Source organism: Orbicella franksi, chromosome 4 (assembly GCF_964199315.1).
Source record: "Orbicella franksi chromosome 4, jaOrbFran1.1, whole genome shotgun sequence".
Classification (NCBI taxonomy): Eukaryota; Metazoa; Cnidaria; class Anthozoa; order Scleractinia; family Merulinidae; genus Orbicella; species Orbicella franksi.
Window position 1 is genome coordinate 5,293,300 of NC_138148.1, and position 13,879 is coordinate 5,307,178.

A 13,879-nucleotide genomic window follows, 5' to 3' on the forward strand; every position below is an offset into this window, starting at 1 on the left:
GAGTTATCGAAACTCCTTGTCTATTTTCATTTTCGCAGTGTAAAACTTCACTATGCTTATGTTGAAGAAACACACATGATGTTAGTAGCCTTTTTTGCATTCGTGAAATTTGTTGCAGCATCTCAGCACAAAAGATAACGAAAGAAATCTTTGTCAAGATTTGTTGACAATTGAAAACACCGACTCGGACTTGAAAGTGTACGAGCTGCACTATGCAAATGAGCTAATTGTACGTGTCAGACTTTCGTTTCAAAAACTTTTGCAAACTCACCAAAGAAGCAGAAACAATAAGAAACCATCAAAACAGGTTTTGGTTATGATTAACCATTGTCTGAGAAACTCACAAATTAACTCGATACCAGAGTATGAACAAACGCAAAGTCATACGCGTGAGCTTACAACAAGCACAAGCAGATCTTATTATTCATTCCCAGCGTGAGATTTAAGTCTTGTTTTCGACCCTGAAAAACCCACCTTTTCCGTTAGCTCAGAGCGTAAAACTACATATAAGCGCCCTGGTTCGTATTCCCTGCCTTATTCCCTGCCATCGCGGTGAAAGATACGCAAGAGAATCTCGCAACTCTCACCATTTGATCACGCAACGTGACAGCATCCACGCGAGAGCCCCCGACATGTGCGTGGATCCGCGTGGATATATGACATCAGGATGGCGCAATTTGTTCTAAAAATAGAAAAATTGTCCCATATCATAGGTGCGTGCGGATCCCAAGGCTTACGGTCTCCGTCCCCGATTATGGCTCCTGATATGAACTAAGCTAGACTCATACATATACTGCCTAACTGCTAAGAGTGTATGTGATAAAGCTCAGTGGAGGCAACTGTGACAAGCATGTTGATGGCTATAGGTTTAACTTGTGTTATGAGATCTTGGAAATTTTTCAAATTGCCAAGTAGCTCGCATCATTAATTGATTAAACAATATCTTTCTGTTTGTACCAAACTTTCAACATTTGCCATAAAATTGATATAAAAAACATAAGCCCAAATAAATGAATATTTAATGTTTAATCTTGTCGCCAGTCGATAAACTTTGTATGCTAATTACCTGAATTACATTCTGAGGAGCTTCTTGACATGCAAGGTAGAGAAGAAGACGAAATTCTACCTTCTTCACAATTGACTCTGGAATCTGATCCTGTCAGGTGATAAAAGGTAACTAATATTACACAATTTAAAAATTTACTTAAAATGTAAAAGGAGGTACAAATTGATCACACTTGCCGGATGTCTCTATCAATGGTGAATAGGCCATACTTGCAACTAAGGCTAATCCTCCATTGCAAGCTATTTCCAGTCCAGCTCTGAGAATACAAATATGGCCTTTTGTGTACCGCAGTGAATAAGCAATTCCATTCATTTGATTTTTAATTCAATGGCACTAGAACTTTACATACCACAAGTGATCATGATACTGCAACAAACAATTATCATGCTTTGGTGTGGACATACAATCATAATTGTTTTTGATCCTTTTGTGTTACAGCATTGATAACTGCAGCATTAATAGACTGCTATCACCAGTAGTTACAATTAAAAATGTTATCAACAATAAATTAGCAATAACAAAATACTAAGAACTTACCTCTTCATTAGTGAAAAGATCCAAATACTCCACCAAACACAGCCATGATAAATGGAATGGAGAAGGAATGGACTGTGACCCATAACTGAAAAAATGTACGAAACATGTCAGGACTGAATTGAATGCACTGAGTGCAAACACACCTATACCCACCCCATGGAAGGTCATTGGAAAATTTCATGGGAGTGGGGGACCCCGAAAGCCAACAATAACTTAAAAGAAAGTATGAAACTCAACTGGAATTTCCACAGAGGTTAGGGGCAGCCCCAAAGGGTATGGTTTTTAAATAGAAAGGGTAACGATTTTGACCATTTTGGTCTTAAATGGGTTGTGGTTTTTGCACTCTAAGTTACTCTAATCTTGGATTTGGTATGTTTTTCAGAAGAAGCTACTTTTTCATCACTATCAATAAGACCATCAACAAAAGCCCTTAAAAGTGCCTTTAACATCAGTTTGAGCTATCTAATATAAGACAGGTCTGAAACAGGGTATTAATTTAAGGGTTAATTCCTTTATAGGGTATCAAAATAGGGTAAGAAAGGTCACAGATTTTGGTCTTAAACAGGATAAGGGTTTCGGGAAATAGGCCGCACACCCCCACCTGATTTTGCTGAGAGTTCACCCCTTTCACGGGGTTCAAACCAAAAGAAAACTTCAGTGAAGGGATAAAATTATTTTCTGAAATAATTCAATAGACAGTCTGTGGACTTCATTTGAGCAACAGAATTCCATATCAAAAAATTGTGATTGGCTAAAAGGTGATTACCATACGGTCATCATTTGTCAATGAAATATCACACTCATGGGATGAGACTTGGAACAGTTCTGTCCACCGCACATACATGTGGAGTTGCTAGCCACAAGTTGATCTTTACATACAAATGATATGGAAACAGACTGACAGACAGACAGTTAGACAGACAGACAACTTTATTTAATTTACATCAGGGTGGTCCTCTCAGAAGCAAATGCACTTGTTATCAATAGAAGCCTTGATAAAGTCCTTAAAAGACAAGTTAGCTTCTTCATTGGAGTCTTTGGATTTCAAGCAGTAATGCTCAATTATAGTCAGATTATTTAATCACAGAGTGTTTGCTTGATGAATGTGTTGAAAGAAAAAAAACATTCTAAACATTAACTCTGACTTGATCAATTCATGCAACCCAACTAGACTGCACAGGAGGCTTGGGTCATTTTTGACACCTTCATAGCTTTAATTCTTCCCACAAATAATTTTCCATCAAAATGTACAGCTTTGAAAAATGAAAAGCTTTCTAGACAACAGGAATCAGATAGTTCTGATTGCTTTCACCTCATCCTACCATTTAATTCATCCTACCAGTAATTCTGGGACGACATGCTCCGACACATACTTAGTTTCTCAAATGTTTTCTGTACAGGTGCAAAACCACTTAGAGGGGAGGGGGAAAGTGAAGGGGGGTGGAACAATGTAAGATTGAGATGGAACAAACATTATCATTATGATTATATATAAATAATCAAAGGAGATAAGATCGATTATCTGCAGATATCTTAACCAATGGTGGGAAAGTAATCTTCGAAACTAAACGAAATTATTTAGCAGCTTGATTGACCAGGTCAGGTCTACATGGAATTCCACGCCAGGCCATTCAATAAGCTTAAATATTATCAACAGTATTCACAAAATTTTAAGACCACTATAGTCACCTTGCGTGATGTGGTTGATCGATGATCGCTCTCAGAATCTCCTTCAAAGGCTTATTGAGTGCGTTACGCTGATCGAATAAACCCCGCAAACATAGACGAGTTAGTTCCCACTGTCCGAGCGTCAGATGATTACAGAATGATGTGAACAGCTGCTGCAGGGAATCTTCTTCCTCCCTGTCAAAAGGGTGGGTAACCAAGGACTGATCATTCATGCTGGGTTCTGTTGTGTTTCGGGGAATACGAGATTTGGCGTGACGCTAAAGAAAAACCAAAAAAAGTCCATTCTAAAAGTATAAAGATTTCCCCTATGTTTTCCGGGTTATTTGGCTCGGCACGTGACTGGAAACTAGTACGTCATGTAAGTAGCACTGTTTAGTCGCACTGTCATCGGTCGCAGAATTCCAGGGACAGAGTGGCGCAGTGGTGGAAGATGTGTGGAAGGGTCTTTTTCTCCTGTGAACTTCTAACTTGATGTATTGATTCCACGGTAGGTGAGAACTTAGACAGCTTTGTCGCACTTACGGTGACTAAACTGAATGAATCGTGGCAAGAATTTTCGCTGTGCACAATGTGAAACTGAAGTTTCACTATTTCCAACGTACGTCGATCTTTCAAGTTCGATAATTAACTAGTCGAAGGCTTAATTTTGGTGGCTCCTCTTTGATTTTTTTTTTTATTATTATTTTCTTTGCCAAACCTCGAGCGCCCGGTACATGTAAAATTATGTAAGTTGAAATGAAATGTAAGCCAGGAAACTAAATCAGGAAAATGTTGTATATATGCCAGCTCGCTGCAGTTGGAAAATGAAATAATCTCATGCATGATCAATTCTTCTGGGAATTCTTTCATTCTGTCTTTGAGAAGGTGAGGGAATGATAACTAGTTAATATACCTCTAGAGCCAACTGCAGAACTAAAATGGAGAGTGCACATTGCTGCTACTCTGCGTATCATGTAGCAGTGGCAGTTCGAGAGGTGTTTCCAGTGTAGGAGGGGGTGGGGGAGCAAAGTCTTGCTCCAGTGGAGAGAGGGGCTCCTTCTCTAGATCAGCCACTGCTTAGAACACTACACTATCCCAAAGATATTAATCTATTATTGATGTATTAGTAGTAGTAATTATTATTATTATTATTATTATTATTATTATTATTATTATTATTTAGTAGCTAGGTATTAGATATAGGTTATATCAGATAGGTTCACATCAGCTTTATTAGTTGCCACAGTCCAACCAACATATTAAATTAAGTATGCTTGACATGTATGCATCTCATTTTTCCTTTCAGACGAAGAACAGTATCAGTAAAATAGCAACACAATGGAAGATTCCTCAAGCAGAACAAGGCTCACGTCAAATTGTCGACAATCCATATCATGGAGGAACAATCCACAAAGACTCCTCACTGTAGAAATTGTGATCTTCTTGTATGTTACTGGTGTTATATTAGAAATCCCAGTCATTCAACAGTACCTGTATGATAAGGCTAAGGAAGAACTCAAAGTAACTGGTACGGAGAATGACACTGTCTGTAATCCCAAATACAAGAACAGCTCTGAGTACAAGTAGGTATTAAATTGGACCTTTCCACAGTTTGGAGGCACCTTTATGGGTAGACAACATGCATGAGAAAGGACAGTGTTTGTATGGGAATGTGATGGCAAATAGTTTTCTTATTAAAAAGTTAATTCTTAACAATTCATGAATAGTAAAGTTAAGAGACTGGACGAAGGATTGCTTTAACCAAATATGAGGGATAGGTAGTCGTGCAAGCTAGAAATAGCTAGAAATAGCCTGTGTACAGGAGGAGGTGGCTGCACACAGTCTAGCTAGAAAGCATCTAGTCCCATTCATCTAGTCCCACCTAGTCCAAAACTGTGATGAGATCTCTATTGTAAGCTTTTATTACAAAATTGACAAAATTGACAAAATCAAAAGTGAACTTGTAAGTTCTCCATTTCAAACAACAGATTGAGTCCAAGGGCTGAAAAAATCACGAATTACTTTGTGATGTCAGACAGCTTACTCTGCTGAGCTTATCATCTGTTTCATAACCAAAAGATGGAACGTAGACAAAAGTCAGTGGTCCACCACAACAATATCTGAGTCTGTCCACTTTGAAACTCTGAAAGTCCTGTGATATGTAGGGTGCGTTCCTTTGTGGTGATCTGGATTTGGATCAGTGATCCAAGATCACTCAGATCATGGTACATAAAAGAAGCTGATGAATCTGTGACCAGAGTGAATTCATCGGTTTCTTTGATGTACCATGATCTGAGTGATCTTGGATCACTGTTCCGAATCCAGATCACCACAAAGGAATGCACCCCTAAAGTCAGGGTTCATACGGGTCCTAGAAAACCTGGAAAGTTCTGGAATTTTACTGTGGCATTTTCCAGGACTGGAAAGTCCTGGAAAAGGGCTATTGGTCCTGGAAAGTTCTGGAAATCTGTTAAACTCAATTAAAAACCATAAAATGTATGGCAGACAGTAAGGAGAATTAACATTGAGATCTTGGGAGTGGAAGGGTTAATGTGAATTTTAGAGTCCTGGAAAAATCAATCTGAGTCCTGGAAAGGGCCTGAAATTTTTTTTCTGAAAAAGGGTATGAACCCTGTGATGTACATGTAAGTAATGTACATGTGGATGAAGTACATTCCAATTCTAGGCTGGAATGGAATTTTCCTATGAGCATCCTCGACCTTTTCATAAGGGAGTCCCCCCTGAAAAATAAAGATGTTAATTAATGTTACTTTTCTGTCTTGACTGCAGCACAGATCAAAAGGTGCACCAGAAAGCCTCTGAGAACATCTTATTTGTGAATATGGCTCTGACACTTCCTGCCATCTTCACATCATGTTTCCTTGGTTCGTGGTCAGACAAGAGAGGACGTAAAGGGCCCATGGTGGTGGCTTCTATTGGAAGTTCTTTGGATGCTCTAATAATCCTGGCAGCAATTCACTGGAAGCTTCCACTTTATGTCTTTATGATTGGTATGCGTGGAATCCTGTTTTCTTTGAAATAGGGTTTAATAACAATGTTATTTTAGCCAAATCATGCTAGCTATAACATACAGTTGTCATATCCAGTGTCTGTAACATGAAGTGATTAGAAAAATATTGACTTCCCTCTCTATGGGATGTTAGGGCATCAAAAGGTTGAACCCCCAAAGGGGGGGGGGGAGGTAATCCTTTTACTTGCATGCGCTCTACAGGTATTTGCAGCCCCAAAGGGTAGGTTTTTAAGCTGTTTTGGTCATAAATAGGGTATTGATTTTGTCCATTTTGGTCATAAATAGGGTATGGTTTTTATGCACTCTAATCTTGAACTAAGTTTTGTGGAAGAAACTACTTTTCAGGTCATAAATATGCCAGGGGAAATCACAGATTTTGGTCATAAATAGGGTAAGGGTGTTGGGAATTTTTCTGGGAGTAACCCTCCCCCTGGGGGGATTGATCCCAGCATTATTAAGTTCGCTAGTAGGCATTTATACAGCTGGGTGGAGAGAGGCACTGTGAGAGAAAAGTTTCTTCCTCAAGAACGCAGCACAAGGGTTCAAATCCAGACTGCTCATTCCAGTGTCAAGTGTACTAACCATGATGTCACTGCATCTCCACACATGCATGCTGATTAAACAATGTTTATTAATCAACTGTATTTTTTTTTTCCTTGCAGCCAGTGGGATGGCTGGTCTCAGCGGTTATTACCCAACCGTGATTCTAGCAATACTTGCTTATGTTGCAGACACAACTAAACCAGACTCTAGAGCATTGAGGCTTGGCATTCTAGAAGCTATAGCCTTTGTTTGTGGGACAGGTGTATATTTTGGCAGTGGTGTGTGGATCAAGAACTATGGCTATGAATCAGTCTATTTGGTAATATTGACATTACATCTCCTGAATCTTGTCTACGTGGTCATCTTTCTCCCTGAATCGTTACCACAAGAGCTCAAACAGAACACAACAGGCCTATCCTGTGATGCTGTCAAATCTATTTGGACTGTTTACACGAAGAAGCGACTTGGACACTGGGTCCTTCTAGCTCTCCTGATTTGTTCAGTTCTTGTTTACTTAGCAGGATTTGTTGTACAAACATTATTGGTTCTATTTGGTAAAAGAGCTCCACTTTGCTGGGAATCATCTGTTATTGGTTACTTTCTTGGGGCATCACTGTTTTCCAAAGCTGTTGGTGCTGTGGTAGGAATAAAACTTTGTTCATGCTCTGGAATCTCTAATTTTGGTGCTATTCAAATGGGAGTGTTCTTCCTCATAGCAAACCTGGTAATGATTGGATTTTCCAGGACCACACTGGAAATGTTCTTGGGTAAGTCAACTTAAAGTTCCTAGTAAATAGACAAAGTATGTGTACAATGCAGTTGTGTCTCTCAAAATCTGGCTAGAATATCATTTTAAGGGCTGGAAAGAGAGGTTTGTTTAACTTATCCAGTATTTAAAACAGCATAATCCCAGTGACTACGATCTACATGGCTTAGCTGCTTAACGCAAGCTGCTTTTCAGAGACTGCTTTGTTCACTTTCAGTGGTAATGACGGATGACCAAATGAAGGTTAATGCAAACGTAATCTCTCTCTCACCGACACTTAAAGTTACTTTGGAGGGAGGGGGGGGGGGGGGGGCAGGTTGTTCAAAGTATGGATAGTACTGGCCAACAAATAAATGACAGATATCAATTTATCAAATGGACAGAATTATGCATGTATTATGTCTGAACTGCTGAATACTTTGTACATTGTTTTCACTGCTTGTTTTGAGCATCTAAACAGGAGTGAGATATTCTTTAACCAAGCAAACTCTTTCTCATTTTGTAGCGACAGCTCTTGGTTTCTTCAGTGGTGTGCCACAGCCCTGCATCAGAGCAGAAATGTCCATATTGGTCGACAAAGAAGAACAAGGTATTACCACTTGTCAGTTTGCCCTTTTCAATACTTTTTTTCAAATACACTGTAAGTTACAAGTGCCAGAGGGCAGTCCCTCCATTGTGGCAGCAAAACGCCAACCTCTATGACACCAAGCGTTGGTGTTTTGCATTCTAAATTGGCATGAACAGTTAGTAATAATTCTTTTCTTCGTTACATTATTTTATTATTTGTATGTACAATATTTTTCTGGCACTGTTTCACTTGTACTTTTGTTGTTCTTTTAGGTGCTCTTTTTGCCATCCTAGCATCTGCTGAAAGTTTGTGCAACTTTTGCAGTCAATTGATTTTCAATCCACTGTACACTTGGACTATAAATGAACTCAAGGGAAAATTTGCTGCTGGTATAACCTTTTTCATCAATGCTGGGATTTTGCTAATTCCTATGGTTCTTATTGGGTGAGTAAATATTAGAGAAGGCTGGGTCTGCCCCAGTTCTAAGGAGTAGAAGAGCCACAAGGCTTCTCATCTGTTTGAGATGTTTCTAAGAGTGATTCAGGACTTGGAGTATTGGTACTCTTCATGGATGGAATACCAGCCAACTACACATCGTAAAGCAGTCATTGTGCAGTGCACTGTAGCAATGCATGCATTTGTCAATAACATTGCTACTTTGCTTCTCTTCTGAATCTACACCCAGTATCGGCAGTACAGTACATGTACTGCATGTACTACTTGCAATGTGCAGGGCCAATTTGAAATATTATGAGCCTGATTATCCATGAACAATGACGATGTATCTGTTCTTTGTTATTGAGTCCTTGTGCTTGAAAACTCGGTCTATTCAGTGAGTTTTACAGGCACAAACAGCAACACATTTGGCACCTACTCTACATGTACTCCATTAAATAAGATACAGAGAACCAATTTAGTGGTCAGAAATAAAGAACTCAAGGTTGTTTTCTGTTTTTTTTTTTGTTTGTTTGTTTGTTTGTTTGTTTGTTTGTTTGTTTGTTTGTTTTGGTGAAGTTTGTGACTTAGCAATTACGTTATTCATACCAGAGGTTTTCTGTAAATTTTGAAAGGTTGATAACTGCTCAAGTTTACTATTAAGCTAATTTATCTTTTTCCTCTTGTTTCAGGATTATTCAGAGGTTTAAACCTTCAAAACCTAAGGAATGTCCAACTCTTATTGACAACGAAGACCCAGTTTCATAAAGATGACATTAGCGAATGATGTCCTTGTATATATGCACTCGCACTTCGGAGCAGTTTATACCAATTGTACATATTGCAATTTGTCGGTCTCAAAATTCATTCTAGGCATGAGAAGAAAAATTATTTTAATTTAAGGCTCGTGAAGTACATACATGCGTAAACATTATCCTTAGACAAACCAAAATTTGAAAAGTAAATGAATTCATTTTAATAATGTTACATTTTGAAATTCTCAAATCCATTCGCAAAGTACGTGACACCATAGTTAGTAGAGGGGACTAACTATGGTGACACATTGTGTTAGTTACGGTGTCAAGCACAGCAAGTGTGAAACAAATGGTCAATAAGTTTGTTCCCTTTCGTTACATATTTGTAATTTGAAAACTTGCACTGCTTTATTTCCAAAATCCAGAAATCTATGTACTTCTATGAAACTGGCATGCAAAGATCTTGGTGCAGATCAAACAGTTTATCTACTCGAGGGAGATTTCGGTTTCCACAATAAACCAGTTCCCACACTAACTATAAATTTTTCTTGATTTTTTTGTGGTACTGTACTTTAGGCGCCATTTCCAGCTGTTTTGTGAGACTGCGTTCTTTGTTATGCTATTTAGCTTACTTGCTTGGTGAGTGATTTCTAAATGCAAATGTCAAAGGATGACAGCAAAGATCAACCAAAAGAATCGTAATTTAGGGTCATCGTCATGGACACTGTTATCTGCACATTATTGTACTGCCATAGGGCCTTTTCGAAATTACCACCCAACAAATAAAAAAAATCACAATGTTTAACCAGAGGTTTCTTGTCATTTTTTTACGGCAGTAACATGTACTATCAGCTGGTAAGTTACCGTAAACTTCCGAAAGAAAAGACCCGCCGAAATTAAGTAACATCAAAAAAATGTGGCCGCTAATAGATCCCGAAAGAAGCGACCCCTCGAAAGAACCGAGCCCTCCAAAAGTGGCGAGCCCACTTCCACCCCAAGCCTCCCCACCCCCTCCAAAAATAGTCAGACCAAGGTTTTTATTCCCAATCAATAGTCAGGTAAACGTTACGTACGGTAACTTGCTTTAAGGCACTCTACAACAAGGGAAGGTATCGCTTACATTGCGAAGCGTTGTGAAATGCCAATTCGTGTTTCATCAGTTCGGGTTGCGCCGTGTAAAGACGACGAACCCGTAACAAGAACGTACTAACATAAACTCTTCTTTAAATTAAAATTGAAAGCTTTGCATCCTTCCCAAACGAACGTCAAAGGTGGAGTCAAAAGTTAAGATCACATTTGCCCTCTCCTTTGTCAAGTATCAAATGTATAGGCAAAGCCATGACATATTTGGCAAACAATTGACGCGCGTCAAAATTTGGATCAAAGCTATGATCATGTTTGACCTCGACTTTGACGAAGATATACACTAAATCTAATTTTTCGTGCCGTGCCAATTCCTGCCCCCTCAATTCTAGCCTGCGAACAGGCTCCCGATGAGCCCGAACGAAGCTCTGTCCCCGCCCTGATCGCTTTGCTCTCCGAATTCTTCTGTTTCGCGCTCGCCGAAATTTGTTTCGTCCTCGCCGGGAGCCTGTTCGCAGACTACCTCAATTCCGACCCTGAGACCCTTTCTTCACGCTCACAGAGTGAATCCTTGCTGTACTGTGATTCAAGGGCTTATGTCCGAGGGATTGGGAAAATGAACATGTCGGATTTACTTCGGTTGTTAGAACGTACGGTCAAATTGAAGCTCTCCCAGGCGACCACCTCAGAATTCAAAAGTGCTCCTAACTACAGCTGGCTGGTCACTCTCGTAAGCCACTGGTCCCTTACCAGGAAACTTTTGGCATTAAACGTTCACCTTCAGTTTTAGGGCAACGCTGCAGTCGTAAATCATCTTTACTTGTAACTAGAGGTCTATCAACGAACATTATCTGCCACTGAATTGTTAGGTGATCGCTCACGAGAGCTTAGAAGCAAAGGAATAAACCAGTTGGATGTACTTTCCGCGCCAGACAAAGTGCAAGTATTATATGACTTGACACGGGTACACACCTATAGCTTTAGTCCCAAGGCCTGGGGTTTTTCAGGTTGGAAAAGCAGACAGTCACCTTTTCACAGTTAACTCTTTCATTTGCATTACATCAAAGTTCAACCTGGATGCCGGGCAACTTCGGAAAGAAAGTACAAAATTATTAGTCGGACTTGCCTCAGATCCAAAAATTTATTAAAAACTGGATCATTGAATGATGAATTCGAGAGGTTTCAGTGGCTTAGCCATCATGGGTCATGAGCCATTATACCTTGCTCTACAAATATGGTAATTAAGCGAGCGCGTGATTTTTTGGGGCGTTTTCATTTATATTTTAGTTCCGTTTTCTATATTTTTCGTGGGTGTTTTTAATAAACAATTATTCCTTCGCGCTTATTGGAAATGAGATGATTATAGCTAACTTGGCGCGATACGCCTCATTGGCTATCGATCTACCATCCCATATCCAACGCGCGCTCGTGGAAAATGAGGAATGCGGAGTGTGGAGTGTGGAAAATGAGGAGTATGGAAAATGAGGTGTGTGGAAAATGAGGGGTGGAAAGTACGGAGAGTGACAAATGCGGAAAATGAGGAAAGAAACCTTAACATGAGACTTGAAAAGACTTAATAACTAAGTTTCCGTGGTCTACGCGCAATCTTTTGAACCTGCTCGCGGATAGTTGAGTAGCGAATTCTTGCTGTACTGTGATTCAAGGGCTTATTTCCGAAGGATTAGGGAAATGGACATGTCGGATTTACTTCGATGGTTAGAACGTACCGTCGAATAAAAGTTCTCGTAGGTGACCACCTCGGAATTCAAAAAAGTGCTATTATTACTGAACTAGAGCTGGTCACTCTCGTAAGCCACTCTGGTCGCTTACCAAGAACTTTAGACATTAAACGTTCTTCGAAACTACAGTTTCAGGGTAGTAATGCAGTCGTAAATTAACTTTAATTAGAGGTCTATCAACGAACATTAGCTGTCATTGAATTGTTGAGTGATCGTTCACGAGGGCTTAAAAGCAAAGGAATATAGTTGGCTGTACTTTATACGCCAGCCCAAGTGCAGGTCTAATTTGATTACACATACGCATCTTTCTTGAGCGTTTTCAAGGTTGAAAAAGCTAACAGTCGCCTTTTCACGAGTAAGTCTTTTCATTTGCATTACAGCAAGATTCAACCTGGCTGCCAGGTAATTTCGGGAAGAAACTAACAATTATTGCTCGGACTTCACATACAAACATTGGCCGTTTTTGTACTAGAGGACGCATTATCCGTCCAGAAGGACAATGCGCTCTCGCCGTTTTTATACTAAAGACGCATTATCCGTCTGGACGAACTTGGGTAAACATTTGTAGGTCGTCTGGTTATGCGTCTCTAGTATAAAGACGGGCACGAGACGAATTATACGATTAGACGAACTAGCCTTCGAAATACGTCTTGAACGACGCACCACGAAAGATAGTTCGACTAGACGCATAATACATCTTGTGCCCGTCTTTATACTAGAGACACATAACCAGACGAACTACAAATATTCACGGTCAATATAAACAGGACAGACGCACGAAAAACTGACATCAATTTGTTTAATTGACAATGCAAAGTGTGCCCATTTTCCTTGAGGCAAACCGCTGACAAATGAGACTGAGCACGCATTCACGCGGGGCACTCTGGGTAGCAGAAAAAGATGAAGGATGTTGCTGAAGGCGCGGGAGATTTTAAAAACCAAGTAAGGTCAGCTCATTTATCGCACTTTTGACCAAATTTGTTGCTAATGTTTAGTTTACGGTGAACTGAAGGTAGCTTCGATATATCTGTTTAACCAGGTCGCACTCTGTAGCTGCTGTCGTCTACGTCTGCAAGGTTTGTTTGACTTGACATGAACGCTTTGTAACGCTCGTTTTGAGGAAAGCAATGAAAAGCAAATGAATGCAACGTGTGGTGTATTTCAATAAGGTAAGCTCATAAATGTTTTAATTATGTAAGTGGAAACCCGTTACTTGTGTGAAATAGAGTGCTTCATTCCTTTTGGAAATGATGTCCCCGTGGTCAACTGTTGACCAGTTGGTTTCATGCAAAGTTGTGTACTAATTGTTCCTTTGGGTACAAGTGTGCTAACTTTTAACATGAAGGTTTGTCTGTTTGTTATTTCAGCACTGTCAATATTTCTGATGATAAGTTCACAAAGCAACTGCTTTGAAATAACGAGCTGATGGAAAAGGTGGGACTGTATGTTGAAAGACCGTTTCCTGACTTTCCAAAATATTATAGTAATGAACTACATGACTGTACAGAACTGGTCTGTTATTGCTGGTCAATGACATTTTAATACTTCTACATAAAAAAAGACGTCAGTCGTAAAAATTTGTTCTCAGACACTACCTAAACATGGTTGAACAAACCTGAATGAAAGGCGAACTTTAGTTTCAAGTCAAGTATCCATCATACCTCAAAGTTAAAATTTTGAAAATTTAA

The 13,879-nt window shown here is 39.5% G+C and overlaps 2 protein-coding genes across 3 annotated transcripts in view; one reads left to right on the forward strand and one right to left on the reverse strand.

The window, feature by feature from the left end:
• LOC145484199 (uncharacterized) overlaps positions 1 to 3,637 on the reverse strand; it is a 37,217-nt gene extending 33,580 nt beyond the window's left edge. The window contains exons 1-3 of the mRNA XM_081462829.1: positions 3,293 to 3,637; positions 1,604 to 1,688; positions 1,067 to 1,156 (exon numbers count right to left, since the gene is read on the reverse strand). Of these exons, the coding sequence (XP_081318955.1) occupies positions 1,067 to 1,156; positions 1,604 to 1,688; positions 3,293 to 3,504 (387 nt within the window). The 5' untranslated portion in view covers positions 3,505 to 3,637. The remainder of the gene's footprint in view (positions 1 to 1,066; positions 1,157 to 1,603; positions 1,689 to 3,292) is intronic.
• A 51-nt stretch (positions 3,638 to 3,688) lies between these two features.
• LOC145484230 (proton-coupled folate transporter-like) lies at positions 3,689 to 11,708 on the forward strand. 2 transcript variants are annotated; one of them, XM_081462870.1, is made up of 7 exons: positions 3,689 to 3,779; positions 4,578 to 4,716; positions 6,062 to 6,282; positions 6,965 to 7,612; positions 8,117 to 8,200; positions 8,452 to 8,623; positions 9,307 to 11,708. In XM_081462870.1, exons 2-7 carry the CDS (start codon positions 4,610 to 4,612, stop codon positions 9,380 to 9,382), a joined length of 1,308 nt encoding a protein of 435 aa, XP_081318996.1. In that variant the 5' UTR covers positions 3,689 to 3,779; positions 4,578 to 4,609; the 3' UTR covers positions 9,383 to 11,708. The 2 variants fall into 2 exon arrangements, with proteins under 2 accessions (XP_081318996.1, XP_081318995.1); XM_081462869.1 differs by having other exon boundaries at positions 4,578 to 4,854; positions 9,307 to 11,707.
• The last annotated feature ends 2,171 nt before the right edge of the window (positions 11,709 to 13,879 follow it).

Excerpts from the sequence above, each read along its gene's own strand:
- LOC145484230 (XM_081462869.1), top strand. The coding sequence starts at position 4,610 with ATGGAAGATTCCTCAAGCAGAACAAGGCTCACGTCAAATTGTCGACAA. Across the intron at positions 4,855-6,061 it reads AAGAACAGCTCTGAGTACAA|CACAGATCAAAAGGTGCACC; the intron begins GTAGGTATTAAA and ends TCTTGACTGCAG. Across the intron at positions 8,624-9,306 it reads ATTCCTATGGTTCTTATTGG|GATTATTCAGAGGTTTAAAC; the intron begins GTGAGTAAATAT and ends CTCTTGTTTCAG.